This window comes from Lipotes vexillifer, unplaced genomic scaffold (genome assembly GCF_000442215.2).
Source record: "Lipotes vexillifer unplaced genomic scaffold, Lipotes_vexillifer_v1.1 scaffold657, whole genome shotgun sequence".
Taxonomy (NCBI): domain Eukaryota; kingdom Metazoa; phylum Chordata; class Mammalia; order Artiodactyla; family Lipotidae; genus Lipotes; species Lipotes vexillifer.
In genome coordinates this window covers 1,123,435-1,138,009 of record NW_006774518.1, presented here as the reverse complement: position 1 = coordinate 1,138,009, position 14,575 = coordinate 1,123,435, and the positions used below count along the sequence as shown (strand labels likewise).

Below are 14,575 nucleotides of genomic sequence, written 5' to 3'. Positions count from 1 at the left end.
CCCAACCTCTTTCCCAACACAAATCCATATCTCCCAACCAAATTTATCATCCCCTGCCCTTCCTAAATATTTCTTCACTTGACCTGAGATGCCCTTTCTTAGCTTACCCCTCAACCCAAACTCACATATAATTAAAACAAAGTAACATTAAATTCATCTGTCCCCAAATTTATCCTTCTATAGAAACATACCATCATGCATACCATTTATCCCCTAGCTTTCTCATTCCGCTAAGAAATGCCTGACATCAGAAATAAGTAAGAGATACTACTGTTTTCCACCCCAGAACAATAAACAAAGCTGCATCCAAGGTTATAACTTCCAACTTGAAAAAAGGAGTGGAGGGAAGATATTAAATGTAATTGGCCTGTCTTTGGAGAAAATATATACAAGATGGCCATAATTGTGCTTTAGTATGCCATGTCAAAAATTTCTCACTCATCATGGTCACAGTAAAGTATGAGGCTCTTCCCCTGCTTTGATCTACAGCACTCAAACTCTTACCCAGTCTCCTACTTTGTCTGATGAAAATGGTGTCTCCGATGGCTTTAACATTTTGGAGGGTTGAACAGTCAAACTGCTTGGAATCTCATCATGTTTCCTTTTCATTGTAGTGGTCTCATAGCAAAGACTACAAGTTATTCTATGGTGATAACCATCAGTCTCACGTTGAGAGGGCACTCCACAGATTGCATGGACGTTTCTATCACATGATACACAACTATTAACACCTGTGCATTCTTTTTCACAAACTACACAAGATAAAAAATTCGGTCTGCTTTCAGGAGGAGTTTTTTGGGCTATCTTAGGAGAAATAGAAAGATTTTCTTCAATATCACTACTATCTGTTCCAGTCTCAATATTTTCTTCATACTGGGCTCTTAGAGTATTTTCTAATTCCTTGTTGGCCTGTTCCAATTCATTTTCTGTGTTCAGGCTGGCAATAAGTTCTTCAGTTAGCTGAGAATGAGACAAGTCCAGTTTAGCTTCAGAGCTAAATGTACCCTCACATGGAGTCTGTTGCATGCCTCTGTGATAGGGTTGATTTTGGGTCATCTGAATAAACCACAAAAATTCAGCCCAGTGTGATGAATTGTTAGTTTGCATCCAGGAGATAATCCGATTTTGGATATCCTCATTAGTTTGATTTATAGAATTTAGACTTTGGCAGGGTTGAGGTTTCCCATGGACAATTTTCAGTTCTGGCCAAATATAACTAAGTTCACTGACAATCTGGCTTGAAAATTCCCTCCCATTGTCAGACTGTAGAACACTGGGTGCTCCAATAATTGTAAAAATATCTAAAAGAGCATGTGCAACCTCTTCAGGCCTTTTAGATTTTAATGACCGCAAAAAACTCAACTTTGTACGAAGGTCTTGATAATGCATGATAAATTTATACTCCCCATCAGGATTCAACTGCATGTCTATAAGATCTACTTGGCATCTTGAGTTAACTTCCTTAATTGGCTTCAATGTTAGAACTTTCTTGAGTTTTGAATTTTTCTGTTGGCATGGTTTGCAGAGTGTCAAGTATAGCATTATAACTTCTTTTGTGATGTTCTTGTATTTTGCTTGTAACTCTTTTTCCATGCGGGTACGTCCACCATGTCCAATGCTGAGATGTGTATCATGCAGTATGTCAAATAAATCCTCACTGTGTAAATAATACCGTACTTTATCTGTTTCCCCATTTACAGCCTCAATCAGCTTCTCATGTCCTTGTACCAGGATCACATCAAATCTAGCCAAGCGACGGTAGTCAACTGATTCTTTTTTTGCCTTGGCCTTAGCCTCTTTCACTTCCCTTATTAATTGACAGTACTTTGCTTTAGAAAATATCTTGGTATTATTACTCTTGTTTTCCAATAACACTGCTAAGCTTCTGAAGAACTTTTCTCTCATGTTTTCTGGTTCGATTTCTGCTTCATTAGTATCTAAGCTACTAAAGTTATCATCACCCATGGTTTGAGACATCATGGAAAGCCACAAAAATGACCCTAAAATATAAAGAAAAAAAATCAGTTAGACTATTTGGGAATATAATTTAAAATATGTATATTGCTCAAGTAGCCACTAGAGAGAGGTGGGAGTACAAGTAGATGCTATGGACACACAAGAGGGGAAATACAATTTTGGTTAGGGAGTCTACCTTTGGAGGAATAGAGAGGGTAAATGAAGAACTCAACCCAGGAACAAAGAGTTCTGATATAGTAAAGAGTAGAAAGCCAGGATGTGACTTTCCAGAGCAGTATCCAGGGTTAGCCTTAAAGTAAAGCACTGTTTTATGTAAAACAGGGAGCAAATTGATGTCATTATTTTTTCATTTATTTATTAATTACACAAGAACATTTTTTTTTGGCTAGAGAAGTCTCAGAAATACAGTCATAGATATTTTTAAAGCCCCAGACTATACCACATTTTGTTTTATTCAGCCAGGTTAGCTGTTATAGCAACATTTGGGGCTGAAGTTTCAACATCATATATTTGCATGAGTTCCCTTTCAGTGCTTGTGAAACTATAAACCCAATACCAATAATCTTATTACTGATTTTAATAAAGAAAGAGTAGCAGATGAACCTGAAGTAGTGAAAACGCTCTGACTTAATATAGCATATTAAAATAAATGTTTAGAATATTCATAATAACAGAAACACTTAGAATAAATCAAATTTGGCTAGTCTTAAGGAAACTATTTTGAAAAAATCAAAAAGAATAATTTGGAATTAGCATATCACCTCTAAAGTCTTACAGCTGCTTGGAAAAAATACTTTCTCTCAAGTCAACATTGTTTATACTACCAATTTGCATAACAAATATTGAATTGGTAAATTTAAATCATTCTCAAATGTTCATAACTTCCAAAACTTCAAATTAATATGTTACTGTGTGTTTTGGCCTCACTTAAGTCTCAATGGTTCCAACAAGACTTCCTTGATCATTTAATTTAAGCTTACAGTGAGTTCTCCTTTCTTGAGGACATAATTTATTTACAACACAAACTAGCACTGTAGCACTTTCTTCTTTAACTGTTTCATAGAACTAACAAGATTGTAAGTTTCTAAAGAAGCAGGGATCACTTTTTCCTCCAGTATCTTTTCCATTATCTAACACATTACTACATAGAAAAGTGTCAGATAGGGAATTTCCTGGTGGTCCAGTGACTAGGACTCAGGTGGTTTCATTGCTGTGTGGTCCAGGTTCAACCCCTGGTCGGGGAACTAAAATCCTGCAAGCCAAGCCTTGGGTATGGCCACAAAAAAAAAAGTGTTGGATAAAAATTTGTTAACTTTATAATGAGGATGACAACACTCATGATAAGTGGTATTTCAAAATGTGACTGAAAAGACCATTATATAGATAGTATTTCTTTCCACACTGATACACTTTGCATCATGCTATGGAGCCATGAACATAACAGAGGGTAAACAAGGATAAACTGGGGGGAGGAAAGAAATACAGGACAACATAAATGAGAACCAGAGCTTCAGAATATGTAATCTGAGAATATGAGCTTCAGAAATTAGTACAATCAATGTTAGTAGGTCTAGGATAAGCAGAGAATAAGGAGTTGCTAGGGTTTTAAGAAAAGAAAAGAAGAAAATTATATCAATTATACTTAAGCCTTTGGGAAAAGACAGCTACTCCATAACTAGGACAGCCTGTGCTGCTGCCTCCACCACACATTACACTGTTAATAGTCCTTAGATCTCTAGTGGACATAGACTTCAGAAATTCCATTTTCTTCAGTAGAATATCGAAGTAGTATTTCCAAGTCTTAAACAGTCATATGTAACAAGAATTGGGGGCAGAGGCTACAGAAATGGGACCCATGTCTACATTGACAAGTGATCAGCATTTACATACAGAGGCATCTCTGATTTATCTATCCATAGGTACTTAATTCCATTGCAAAATATCCATGAAAAATCTTGTGTTCAACTATTTTTTACATTATTGCATGACTGCTTAATTCAACTTCTTTAATAGCATTCCACTACACTCATTGACCTTTCCTTCAGCCATATTCAGTAGAAGCTGCAATGGAATAAAATTTGATAAGCTTTCCATGAATGGACCCTTCCCTCCTCCCAAATCTCATCCTCCTTCCAAAGACTAACTTATCCTCACCATTATCTTGAAGTGCATGTGGCTCTGGAGATTCACATTCCATTCCGTCCTCTATAGTCTGGAGATGGGTACCTAAGGACGCCTTTGCAGTATTTAGAAGAGTCATTTCTTCCATAGGAACTTCCTGCCCATATGTGTCCTGTGGGACCTGGGGATAAACAGGTACATTTGGAAACTAATATAATATTAATCACATCACTGCACAAACCATAGCTAAACTTCAAAACATTCTTCTACTGAAACAGAATGGATATAAGAAGAAAAAAAAGTCTTCATTGAATTCTTAAGAGGAGTGCAAGATAGAATAAGGAGAGAAATAAAAAATGCTAGGACGAATAAAGCCAGAGCCATACAACAGAAACTGTCTGCATTGAACAGGAGTTGATATGCATCCTCGTGGTTTCTGTTTTGGGGAATAACAATGGAAGCACATTAAAGGAATCTTTCCTAATTTTCCTCCTAACCAGAAGAAAACTGTAAATGGGTTTCAGTGTGAGCAATTAAAAGTAAATATTTGGGGGGTATGCAAATTATCTAATAGGAACTAACTGAACTGCTAAACCCAGGAAGAAATCTGATAGTTGTTTTAGACCAAATGTGGAAAACATTAGCCTAGTGTGTTATGGATGGGAGAAGGAAAAAAGCCAATCAAAGTGGTAACTGTTGGGTGAAAAGAACACATTTATCTCTTCCTTACACCAATGATCTAGTACTCGGTTTATAATTAAATTTACCCAATTGTCCCCATACATACAGTTAACCCTTGAACAACATTGGTTTAACCCTTGGGTGACTATCTATAGGCGGATTTTTTTCAATAGTAACTACTACAGTAAATACTACACGATCCCTGGTTGGTTGAATCCGCATATGCGGAAACGGATATGGAAGAACCATGTATAGGGAGGACTATTTTCAACTGTGCAGAAAGTCGATGCCCCTAACCCCTCACCCCCATAGGTGTTCAAGGTCACCTGCATTTTATGTTTGCTTTTTTTAAGTCCATGATCCATTCAATATTTATACATTGTTTTTGGTTATTATATCTCTTTTGCTTCTTTTAATCTAAAATCATTTCCTGACTTTTTTTTTTCCTGACTTTTTTATGACATTAAATTTTGAAAAGTCAGGGCTACTTGTCTTATAGAATATCGCACATTAGGGACTTGCCTAATTGTTTCTTCACAAGTAGATTCTGGTTAAACTTTTTTCTTTCTTTCTTTGTTTTTTGAGGAACAAGAGCCCAGTATTTTTAATTTGATCATTTTTTTTTCTTGCAGAGCAGTATTAACGTCCATTACACCTCCAGCAGCAATGCCTTCCTCGGCCAAGGAGGTGGGTTGCGGATGGAGCCAAATCTTGAAAGCACCCGAGCCTCAGCCTCCACGCGACTGCTTGGCGGCAGGGAAAGAACATTTTTGGAAGAATACTACGTAAGTAATGTGTACTCACTGTGTCACATCACAGGTTACATTAAGTTGTCAAATTATTTTATTGTAGATAATGCTAAATTTGATTACTTAGTTAAGGTGGTAACTACCAGATCTATCCATTCAAAAATACACTTTTTCCAACTGTAATAAATAATAATTGATTTTAATTTGGAACTATGCAAATATCTTATTCCCCAATGGTTTTAACATTCATTGATTTCTGCTTGTTATACTGGTGGTTGCAAAATGGTGACTTCCTACTTTTACAATTCCTTCTACATTTAATAGCTAGCAATTTTTTGTAAAGAGCTTTCTGTCCGTCCTACTTTGGTGTCTGTCTCTCTGAGTATCACTATAGACTTATTTTATAATCCATTCCATCCTCACTCACTCTGATGCTCAAACTGTCTCAAATTTGGCCAGTGGGAGCCCCCTTGATCTGGCACCTGCAACCTTTTGACATGACCCCACTAGTTTTTGTTTTGTTTTGGTTTGGGTTTTGGCACATCCAAGCTTTCTAGAATAAACAATACAAGGACCACATTGTATTCTCCCTGTCCCAGATCTAGTTCAACTGTTTTTTTTCCCAAGAAATTTTTATTCATTTTAGAGGACAACAATGTTTAGTAGCAAAGATTGAGTAGTAGTAGGCTCATTTTTAATAGGTGTCATCTCCTCTAGGCCCTTTCAAGGATAAAGCTGGTAAATATATTTTATAAAATAACATGAATTCAACTCAACTTCAATACCTATAGAATTTTCCTCACCTTTCCATCTTCCATATTAATATCTTCCTTCTCCCACAGTTAAAAAAAAGCAGTTCATAACAATGTATATATATTATTTACTCATTGGCTCTAAACTATAATAATACAAAAGAGTTTCAGAATCACCATGCTTTGTGTTGTAGAACACTTCCAACAACATATCTACTAAGTAAAGTTCAATATACCTTTGCAGCTTTACAGGCCCACAGACAGTATCCCACTAAAAGTATATGGTCAGAGTACTGTGGTCAAGCCACCTGAATTATTATTTTCCTCTGTATTACTATGTTAATTTGATATATTGTTGAGTTCATTTGTTTCTGTTTTTATCATTTTGAATTTAGTATTGTTTTTTAAATACTGAGAACATTTATGTGATATAAAAAAAAAACGAAATATGTATCCAGAGAAGTCTTGCTCATATTCACATAGCCTGCATTCTACTCTCCCCCACTCCCATAAGAAACCACTTTTTGTTGTTGATGCTTTACCCTCTGGTTTTTTTTTTTGCAAAAATAAGTAAAAACATTATACATATGTATATACACACATGTCTGCATGTATATATTTGTGTGTATATAATACATATACAAATTAAATGCAAATGTGTGTATACTTATTTTTTCATATTGTATAGTAGTTTACACCTCCTTTTTTTTCACTTAATATAAAAATATTATCTGGAAATCATTTCATACCAGTTCATAGATATCTTGCTTATGTTTTTTTTGTGTACATAGTACCATTATATTGATGCACCATAGTTTATTCAATCACCCTTATATGAATGGGCATTTAGGTTGTTTACAATATTTTGCTTTTACAAATAATGCAATGAAAAACTGTGTCTATGTTGTTTCTTACTTGTATTTTCCAAGTAAACTCCCAGAAGCAGTATTGCTGGGTCAAATCGTAAATGCATAAATATGTGTTAGATGGTGCCAAAATCCCCTCCATAGGGATGGTACCATTTTGCACTTCTACCAGCAACATTTGAGAGGAACTGTTTCCCCAGTCAGGCCAACAGATTGTGTTGCCAAGCTTTTGAATTTTTGCCAGTCTGATAGGTGGCAAATGGCACCTCAGTATAGTTTTGATTTGCTCTTTTTATGATTGAAGTCGAGCATCTTCTCATAGCCATTTGTTTGTAAAAAAAAAAAAAAAAAAAAAAAAACTGCTCATGTCTCGTGATAATTTCTATTGCATTTCTGTTAAGGAGATTCACTTATACCTATGACATATTTTGAAAATATCTTCACTAATTTATTATATTGATTTGCTTGTGGGGTTTTTTTGTCCTGCATTTAAAAAAAAATGTTTCATGTAGAAAAAAAGGTTTTTGATATTACTTCTAGATTTTGAGTAATTCTATACATTCAGATTATTTTAAGAAGTCATGCTTGTTTTCTCCTAGTTCCTGGATGTTTAAAGTTTCATATATTGATCTCTGACACATTTAAAGTTTATTCTGGTTCTGGAATATGGTATGAGGTATGGGTTTCATGTGTTTCTTTTTGAAATGGCTATCTCTTTGTCCCAACACCATTTACTTAAAACACTATTTTCCCCACTGTGATTTGAGATGGCACATATATTGTGTACTCAGTTTTCATATGTGCTCCAGTCCACTTTCATACTTTCTATGGTTTCATTGATCCAGCTATTCATGTGTCAGTACCACAATTTTACCTAAAGAGGCTTTATGGTATGTTAGTATCGAATGAGACTATTCCTCTCTTCTTTACTCTTCAAGTTTTTCCTACTGATTCTTTCACACTTATTTACACATATGAATACAGTTCAGTGTTTTAATCCTTTTCAAAAGTAAGCAATTAGTTTTGTTTTCTCCTAACACAGTAGATAGAAATTCATTTTCTATTGTTTTCAAGTTTTGGGTTCTAAGCAACACAGATATCTTCCCTGGCTATAGATGAACCTATAGTATAGTAATATCTCATTGTTATTACCTATTAAGATAATCCCCTTAGAATTCACTTCTATGGACATTGGCTGGTTGGCTGTGTTCCTCAGCTTCCCTGGGTTCTGCTTGCTTACTTCTTCTTACTTCCATTAGAGGGACTAGTCCAAGGTAGGTGGGCCTGGTCTTGGAATAGGAGGAATTCCACTCTGCCTTTACCACAAAAGTGTAAAGCGTGCCTCTGGATGGCAAAAACAAATTACAAAGCTGAAATTACTTCAAACTGGTTATGAAAGTCATTTGTCTTTCACTATATTTGATTTTTTAAGATTTCTAATAAGAAATTTTGGTCATAAAATAGTGGAGTAAATATGACTGTATTCATTAGAAATGCATGTATTTCCCAATTAATTAAAACACCTAACTTATAGTGGCTTAAACAAATAGGGGTTTATTTTTGTCATATGCTAAGAAATCCAGAGGAGGGTAGTTGCTGGCATTGATTCACATACCTAACAGTTCTGTAAGGGACCTGAGTTGTTTTTATATTTCTGCTCTGCCATTCATAACATATTGGTATTCATCCTCATGCTTATCATCATGTCATGGTCACAAGATGGCTACCACAGCTCCAGATATCACATCCACGTTCAAGACAGGAAGTGGGAAAAGGCAGAACTAAACACATCTGTGCCATTTTATAAGGAAAATTAAAGCTTCTACAGAAATTCCCAGAAAATATGCTTATTTCTCTCTGGCAAGACTATGATGCATGGCTAACTCTAGCACAAGGAAAGCTGAAAAGTATTTAGTTAGGTACATAGCCAACATGAACAAAATCAACATTTTTTAAGCAAGAAAGAAGGGGTGTACAATAGATACTGGGTTGGCAGCTAAAAGTGTCTTCAACAATGGCATTTCCCCCTCCCTTCAGAAATCACACAGAAACAAGAAAAATGAGAAACATTTATGCAAACTTGACATTCAATAAGACTAGGAGATTTCTATAACCCTGAGTCACATGAAAAACTACCAAGTATGAGCAGAGCATAACCCTGAACATTACCCAGGATTGACAAAACACCAAGTCCTACCCATGGTTGCATTTTTCAACAAAGCTAGAAGAGGAAAATTTTAAAGTAACAGGTACATTCTAAGGGAAAAAACTAATATTGTTTATTTGAAAGAAAGAGAAAAGGTGTGCTGGCTAGAGATAAGAGACTGCCTGTACAGGCATCTATGCAGTAACATATGAACTCATGAAAAAACATGCTTTCTGCAAAACTGCACAAAAAATAACAGGATCTATGGAGAAAATAAAGTTGTAGGGTAGACTATTTAAATTCTACACAACTTTGTCAGGAGAGCATTAATAAAACTACAGGGCTTCCCTGGTGGCGCAGTGGTTGAGAGCCCGCCTGCTGATGCAGGGGACACAGGTTCAGGCCCCGGTCTGGGAAGATCCCACATGCCGCGGAGCGGCTGGGCCCGTGAGCTATGGCCACTGAGCCTGCGTGCCCGGAGCCTGTGCTCCGCAACGGGAGAAGCCACAACAGTGAGAGGCCCACGTACCGCAAAAAAAATAAAACTACAGAAATTCCAATAAAATTACAAGTATAGTCAAAAAGACATTAAATAAAGAAATGTTACATTAAGTATAGGATTTTACTTTGAAAGGTGATGGTATCTTGTTAGAAAGAGGTGTAAGGAAAGGATGAGGCAAGGGTAGAGGATATCATCATCAGAAGTTCAGATGGACAAGCACACTTTCCAAGAAATGTAGTGATATTACAAAAAATATAATGACGGTTCTGGCTCATCATCTTGTATTTATTTCTTTGATACTGGCTTATAAAAAGATATGTAGTTTTTGCTGCTTAAATATTTTCTTTCTTTCATAAAGAAGCTGCTAACATGGCTCCAAACAGGACCTCATGCCACGGAGTAAAATCCTGCTGTGTTCTGCATCATTATCTTCTATCCACTGCAACTGCTTTTCTATCATACTTAGAGCAGAAGATAACTGAGAAGTGAAGTGCTCTTGTGGGCTAGCTTGTTGAACTGCATCATCCTCTTATATGCTTCCATTTGAGCCTCAGCATCTAACTGTTGTAGCTCTTGTGTAGAGAGAGCCTCTGCATGATTGCAGCAGTTCCTCAATATCTTCACTCTCAACTTCTTCAAATCCAACCTCCTTTGCAAGAGCAATACAGCTTGCTTTGATTTGAGGGAGCTCTTCTGAAGGTTCAAAGCCTTTAGAATCATAAATTAAATCAGGGAGAATCTTACACCACACCCCATGCAAACAGGCTTTTGTGACATCATTCCAGGCCTCTACAAGAATATCAATTGCAGGTTTAATGCTCTATCAATTCCAGAATTCAAAAACTGTGTGTGCATTGTCACCCCCTGTTGATCCAATAAACAACTTGAATGCTATCCTTAAATAATAAGCTTTAAATACTGTGATCACACCCTGATCAGGGAGTAAAGTAGTTGTATTAGGAGATAAAAAGAGAACTTTAATATTTGAAGAAATTTCAGCAACTGTTGGAGGATGGCTTGGTGTATTACTGAGAATTATAAGAATTTTGAAAGACAAATTGTTCTTCTTGCAATATTTTAAGAAATCATCTACAAAACATCACCTTGACAATAAGTAAATACCTGCCCTGTCATCCAGCCTCTCTTGCTAGACTTATAGTAGCCACCCAGGCTAGTCTTTACAATTCCTTTTAAAGCTTGTGGGTTGGCAGAGTGATAAATCACACAAGCTTTAGCTTTAAATTCCCACTGGCATTCCCACCCAGCATCACAGTCAGTTGACCTTTTGTAGCCTTAAACACCGGATCTTATGATTTCTCCTTCAAGATACAGGCCCTTGAGGCCATTTGCTTCCAATAGAAACTAGTTTCATCAAAATTAAAAGTCTGATCCAGGTTACAGCCTTCTTTAACAAATTTCTTAACACTCGGGGAAATGTCTTTGCAGCTTCTCTGCACTCACAGCTTCACCAGAGATCCTAATATTGTGGAAACCATAGCAGTTCTTGAAGCCACTAAACCAGCCACTATTTGCACTAAATGAAGGCACTTCTGCAGGATCTTCCACTTTCTTCTTAAGGTCTTCTTGTATTGCTAAAGTCTTCTCTTTAATTTTGAGAAAGGTTACCTCTGATTGCTTCTTTCTTTGGTAAAAATCCAAACAAATGTTCCATTTCTACCATTTCCTTATGCCTTCTTCCAATAAATTTTGTAGCAATGGAAGTTGTTCCAGCTAGATAACTTTATTTTCCCAGCATTGTCTCTAATTGTTCGTAAAGTTGACTCTTTTATTTCAGTTGCACACCCGGTGTCACATGTTCTTTCATTTATTTCAAAACATTTTATAATTTCGAGCTTTTCTTCAGTTGTTAAATCTTTTCTTCTTTTGTGCTCACTAGCATACATTTTATCACCAGCATGCTTCTATGGCACTTGCAAACCCCCTTCCTTGCTCATTTTCTGGAATACAAAAAAGTTTAGCAAAAAATGCACCAAAATGGGAGGGAACTATGCACATAAGGGCTTCCAAAACAGAGACTGGGGCCAAGAGAGCCAAGAGGAAGGATATGGAAGTGAATGGACATTATGCACTGTATGTCTTCACAACTTGCTGCACTCAGCTATAGTCATATACTTTGCATTCAGCTGCTCTTACTTGGTGGCCCAAAACATCAACTTTCTGGGAAAACTCATATATGAGCCGGCACAATTTCAGCATTATATTGACTTATTTTCCTATTTACCAATCTCATATGAAAGATTTTGCATTCCAGAAAAACATATTTTAACAGATCAGACTGTATACATACAACGTTCATATTCAAAATGAATTCAGATAAATGTATAGATAGTAACATTATAGAAATGTAACAGTGTTTGGCAATATCCATAATGTTCTAAAATTACAGTCATAGAAAGCAAGTATATTCTTTTAAAAATAACCTCTAGTGTGATGGGAAAAGACAGAATACTGGCTCACATACCAACAACTGCAAGTACTGAAAAGTATCTAGAAAATGATGCAATTAATCTCTTCACTGTACAGATGAAGTCATCAAAGTCCAGAGAAAGTGTGTGTGCCCAAGATTATACAGCTAATTAGTGACAGAGCCTATCATAGAACCCAGATCTTATGATTCACCATTTCCTGATATTTCCATTAAATTAGACTACTTTTCTATTTGTCTCTTTTAGAAGGTATTCCTTATATTCCTGCACTGATTTGCTTTCATATATGGTAAAAGTAGCGGGGATCGTAAGAAGAGATAGCTACCTTAATCTCACAGTCACTAAATAAGAGATATTTTCCATTTGCAAGCAATAGACCAAGGTTTCCCATTTGGATAAACTATCTCCTTATTAGGATCAGCTATCACTGACATGCAAATTGTTATCCCAGAAGCATGAATCTATTCGTCTACACCAGTGATCAACTAATAATGCCCAGAACCAGAATTTGCAGCCGTCAGTGTGAAGTTAACCCCACTTACCCTACCTTGGACCCACGCACTCAAATTCTTCACAGAAGATGGCCCCTCCAATTTCTCACCTGCTGTCTAGGTTCATCAAGCTCCCTCTCCAAATCTTCCAGCACAGTCACCACCTCTTCTCCACTCTCAGGATGATGCTCCCGCACCCAAGCCTGGAGTTCCTCAGGCAGGATGGTCAGGAGCTGCTCCAGCACCAACAACTCCAGGATCTGCTCCTTGGTGTGTATCTCTGGGCTCAACCACTGACGGCAAAGTTCCCTGAGTTGGCTCAGAGCTTCCCTGGGTCCGGGAGTCTCCTGATAGCAGAACTGCCGGAAGCGTTGACGAGAGAGTTCCCTGGTGTGAGACACATCCTTCTGTAGGCAGGATTCCTGATACCAAATAGGGTCTTCTTCTTTAACCTTTACTTTGATTATCTCCCCTTGCTCCTCTGAAGCCTGGCCAACCAAGGCTGGGAGGGCCACCGGGGCTGCCGCCATCCTTAGCTTAGCTTAGAGAAAGGCTCGCTCCAACAAGGGTCTAGGCAGATTTTCCTTGAAGGCCCCAGTCAATTCTTGGTCAGGAAAGTTTTCGATATAAGAAAACCCTGTTGACCAGAAAAATTACAGACGCAGCTAAAAAAATTTTGTTTAGGTGACAACAGGGCAGTTACTCGAGCAATTCCATTGAAAGTGAGGCCATTCTCTGACAAGATGGGAAACTGTGAGCACAGAACTACTCACTAAAGCTCCAGGACCACAGATTGAGCGGCAGGTTACTTGCGAGACAGAAAACTGAGGAGACTTTGGCCCTAAATAAAGCCTACATATACAAGCTCCACCAAGGAAACCAGACAGGTCTCTCCGAAACCGGCGCTCCCTGTGGCTCAGGCCCGCGTGGAGAGGGCGAAGGGCTCCTGCCACACGGCTTGCCGTCTGCGGAGGAGGCCCGATTGTCGCCGGGCAGACACAACCTTCCCTCCGCCTGCACTTCCCTTCAGAGAAGCTCGGACCCTCTCGCGCCACGCCACAGAAATGGGCCGCGGGCTACACTCCCGGCCGACGCAGCTGCTCCCACGTTCCCGCCAGGCCGGGGGAGCAGCGCTCACTTCCGGTCCGCTCTAGGATTCCAGGTGGTGCAGTCATCTCGGTGGTCGTGGTAACGTTGGTGAGCACCCGAAGGCAAGTGCTCTGTAAACTGTACAGAGACTTAACTCCCGAGTTACCCAGTTCCCGGGTGAAAAGAGTTTCACGGTGTGAGTAGCGCTAGTGTAGAGGCTACTCTGGGTTGTTGTTTTTTTTGTCACGGTGATAAGCCGTCGCTGCACTCAGACCCGCAGTACTCGCCGCCGCGTCCTAAAACAGACGTAGAAGAGCATCCCTGAGCGAATGCCAAGTCAGCGAATTTGTAGGCTTCAACCGGCCTTTTCTCGTTAGATTTGGGCCACTGTCTCCTTTCCCATTCACCGTAAATCAGACTCGAAAAAAGAAATGTAAGATCTAGTTCCTTCTTTCCATTTTATAGATGGGAAAAATCAAGATCCATATAGTGAGCTTCCCCGCCTAACGACAGGAGTAGCTATTCCTGTGAGCCATGCTGTAAACAGTCCTGTGAAACTGGCCCCAGAAACCTAACAAGGAAAATCTGGACGTGTTTTCAGAGTCTAACAAGTCATTACAGGTGGGCAACCAGGAAATTCCCACCTGGCTCATGCTCCTTCACGGCAGTGTGCTCTGCCAGGCAAGGTATTCGAAGATGCACGGAGCAGGCAGTGCTAGAGTGGATGCAGGTAAGCAAAGAGAAAACGCTGTTT

The 14,575-nt window shown here is 38.2% G+C and overlaps 1 protein-coding gene across 1 annotated transcript in view; it reads right to left on the bottom strand.

Moving 5' to 3' along the window:
• Window positions 1-13,816, bottom strand: part of SCAND3 (SCAN domain containing 3) — a 17,387-nt gene extending 3,571 nt beyond the window's left edge. Inside the window, exons 1-3 of the mRNA XM_007449232.1 lie at window positions 12,843-13,816; window positions 4,132-4,279; window positions 505-2,000 (exon numbers count right to left, since the gene is read on the bottom strand). Coding sequence (XP_007449294.1) covers window positions 505-2,000; window positions 4,132-4,279; window positions 12,843-13,262 — 2,064 coding nt within the window. The 5' untranslated portion in view covers window positions 13,263-13,816. The remainder of the gene's footprint in view (window positions 1-504; window positions 2,001-4,131; window positions 4,280-12,842) is intronic.
• Window positions 13,817-14,575: the final 759 nt, after the last annotated feature.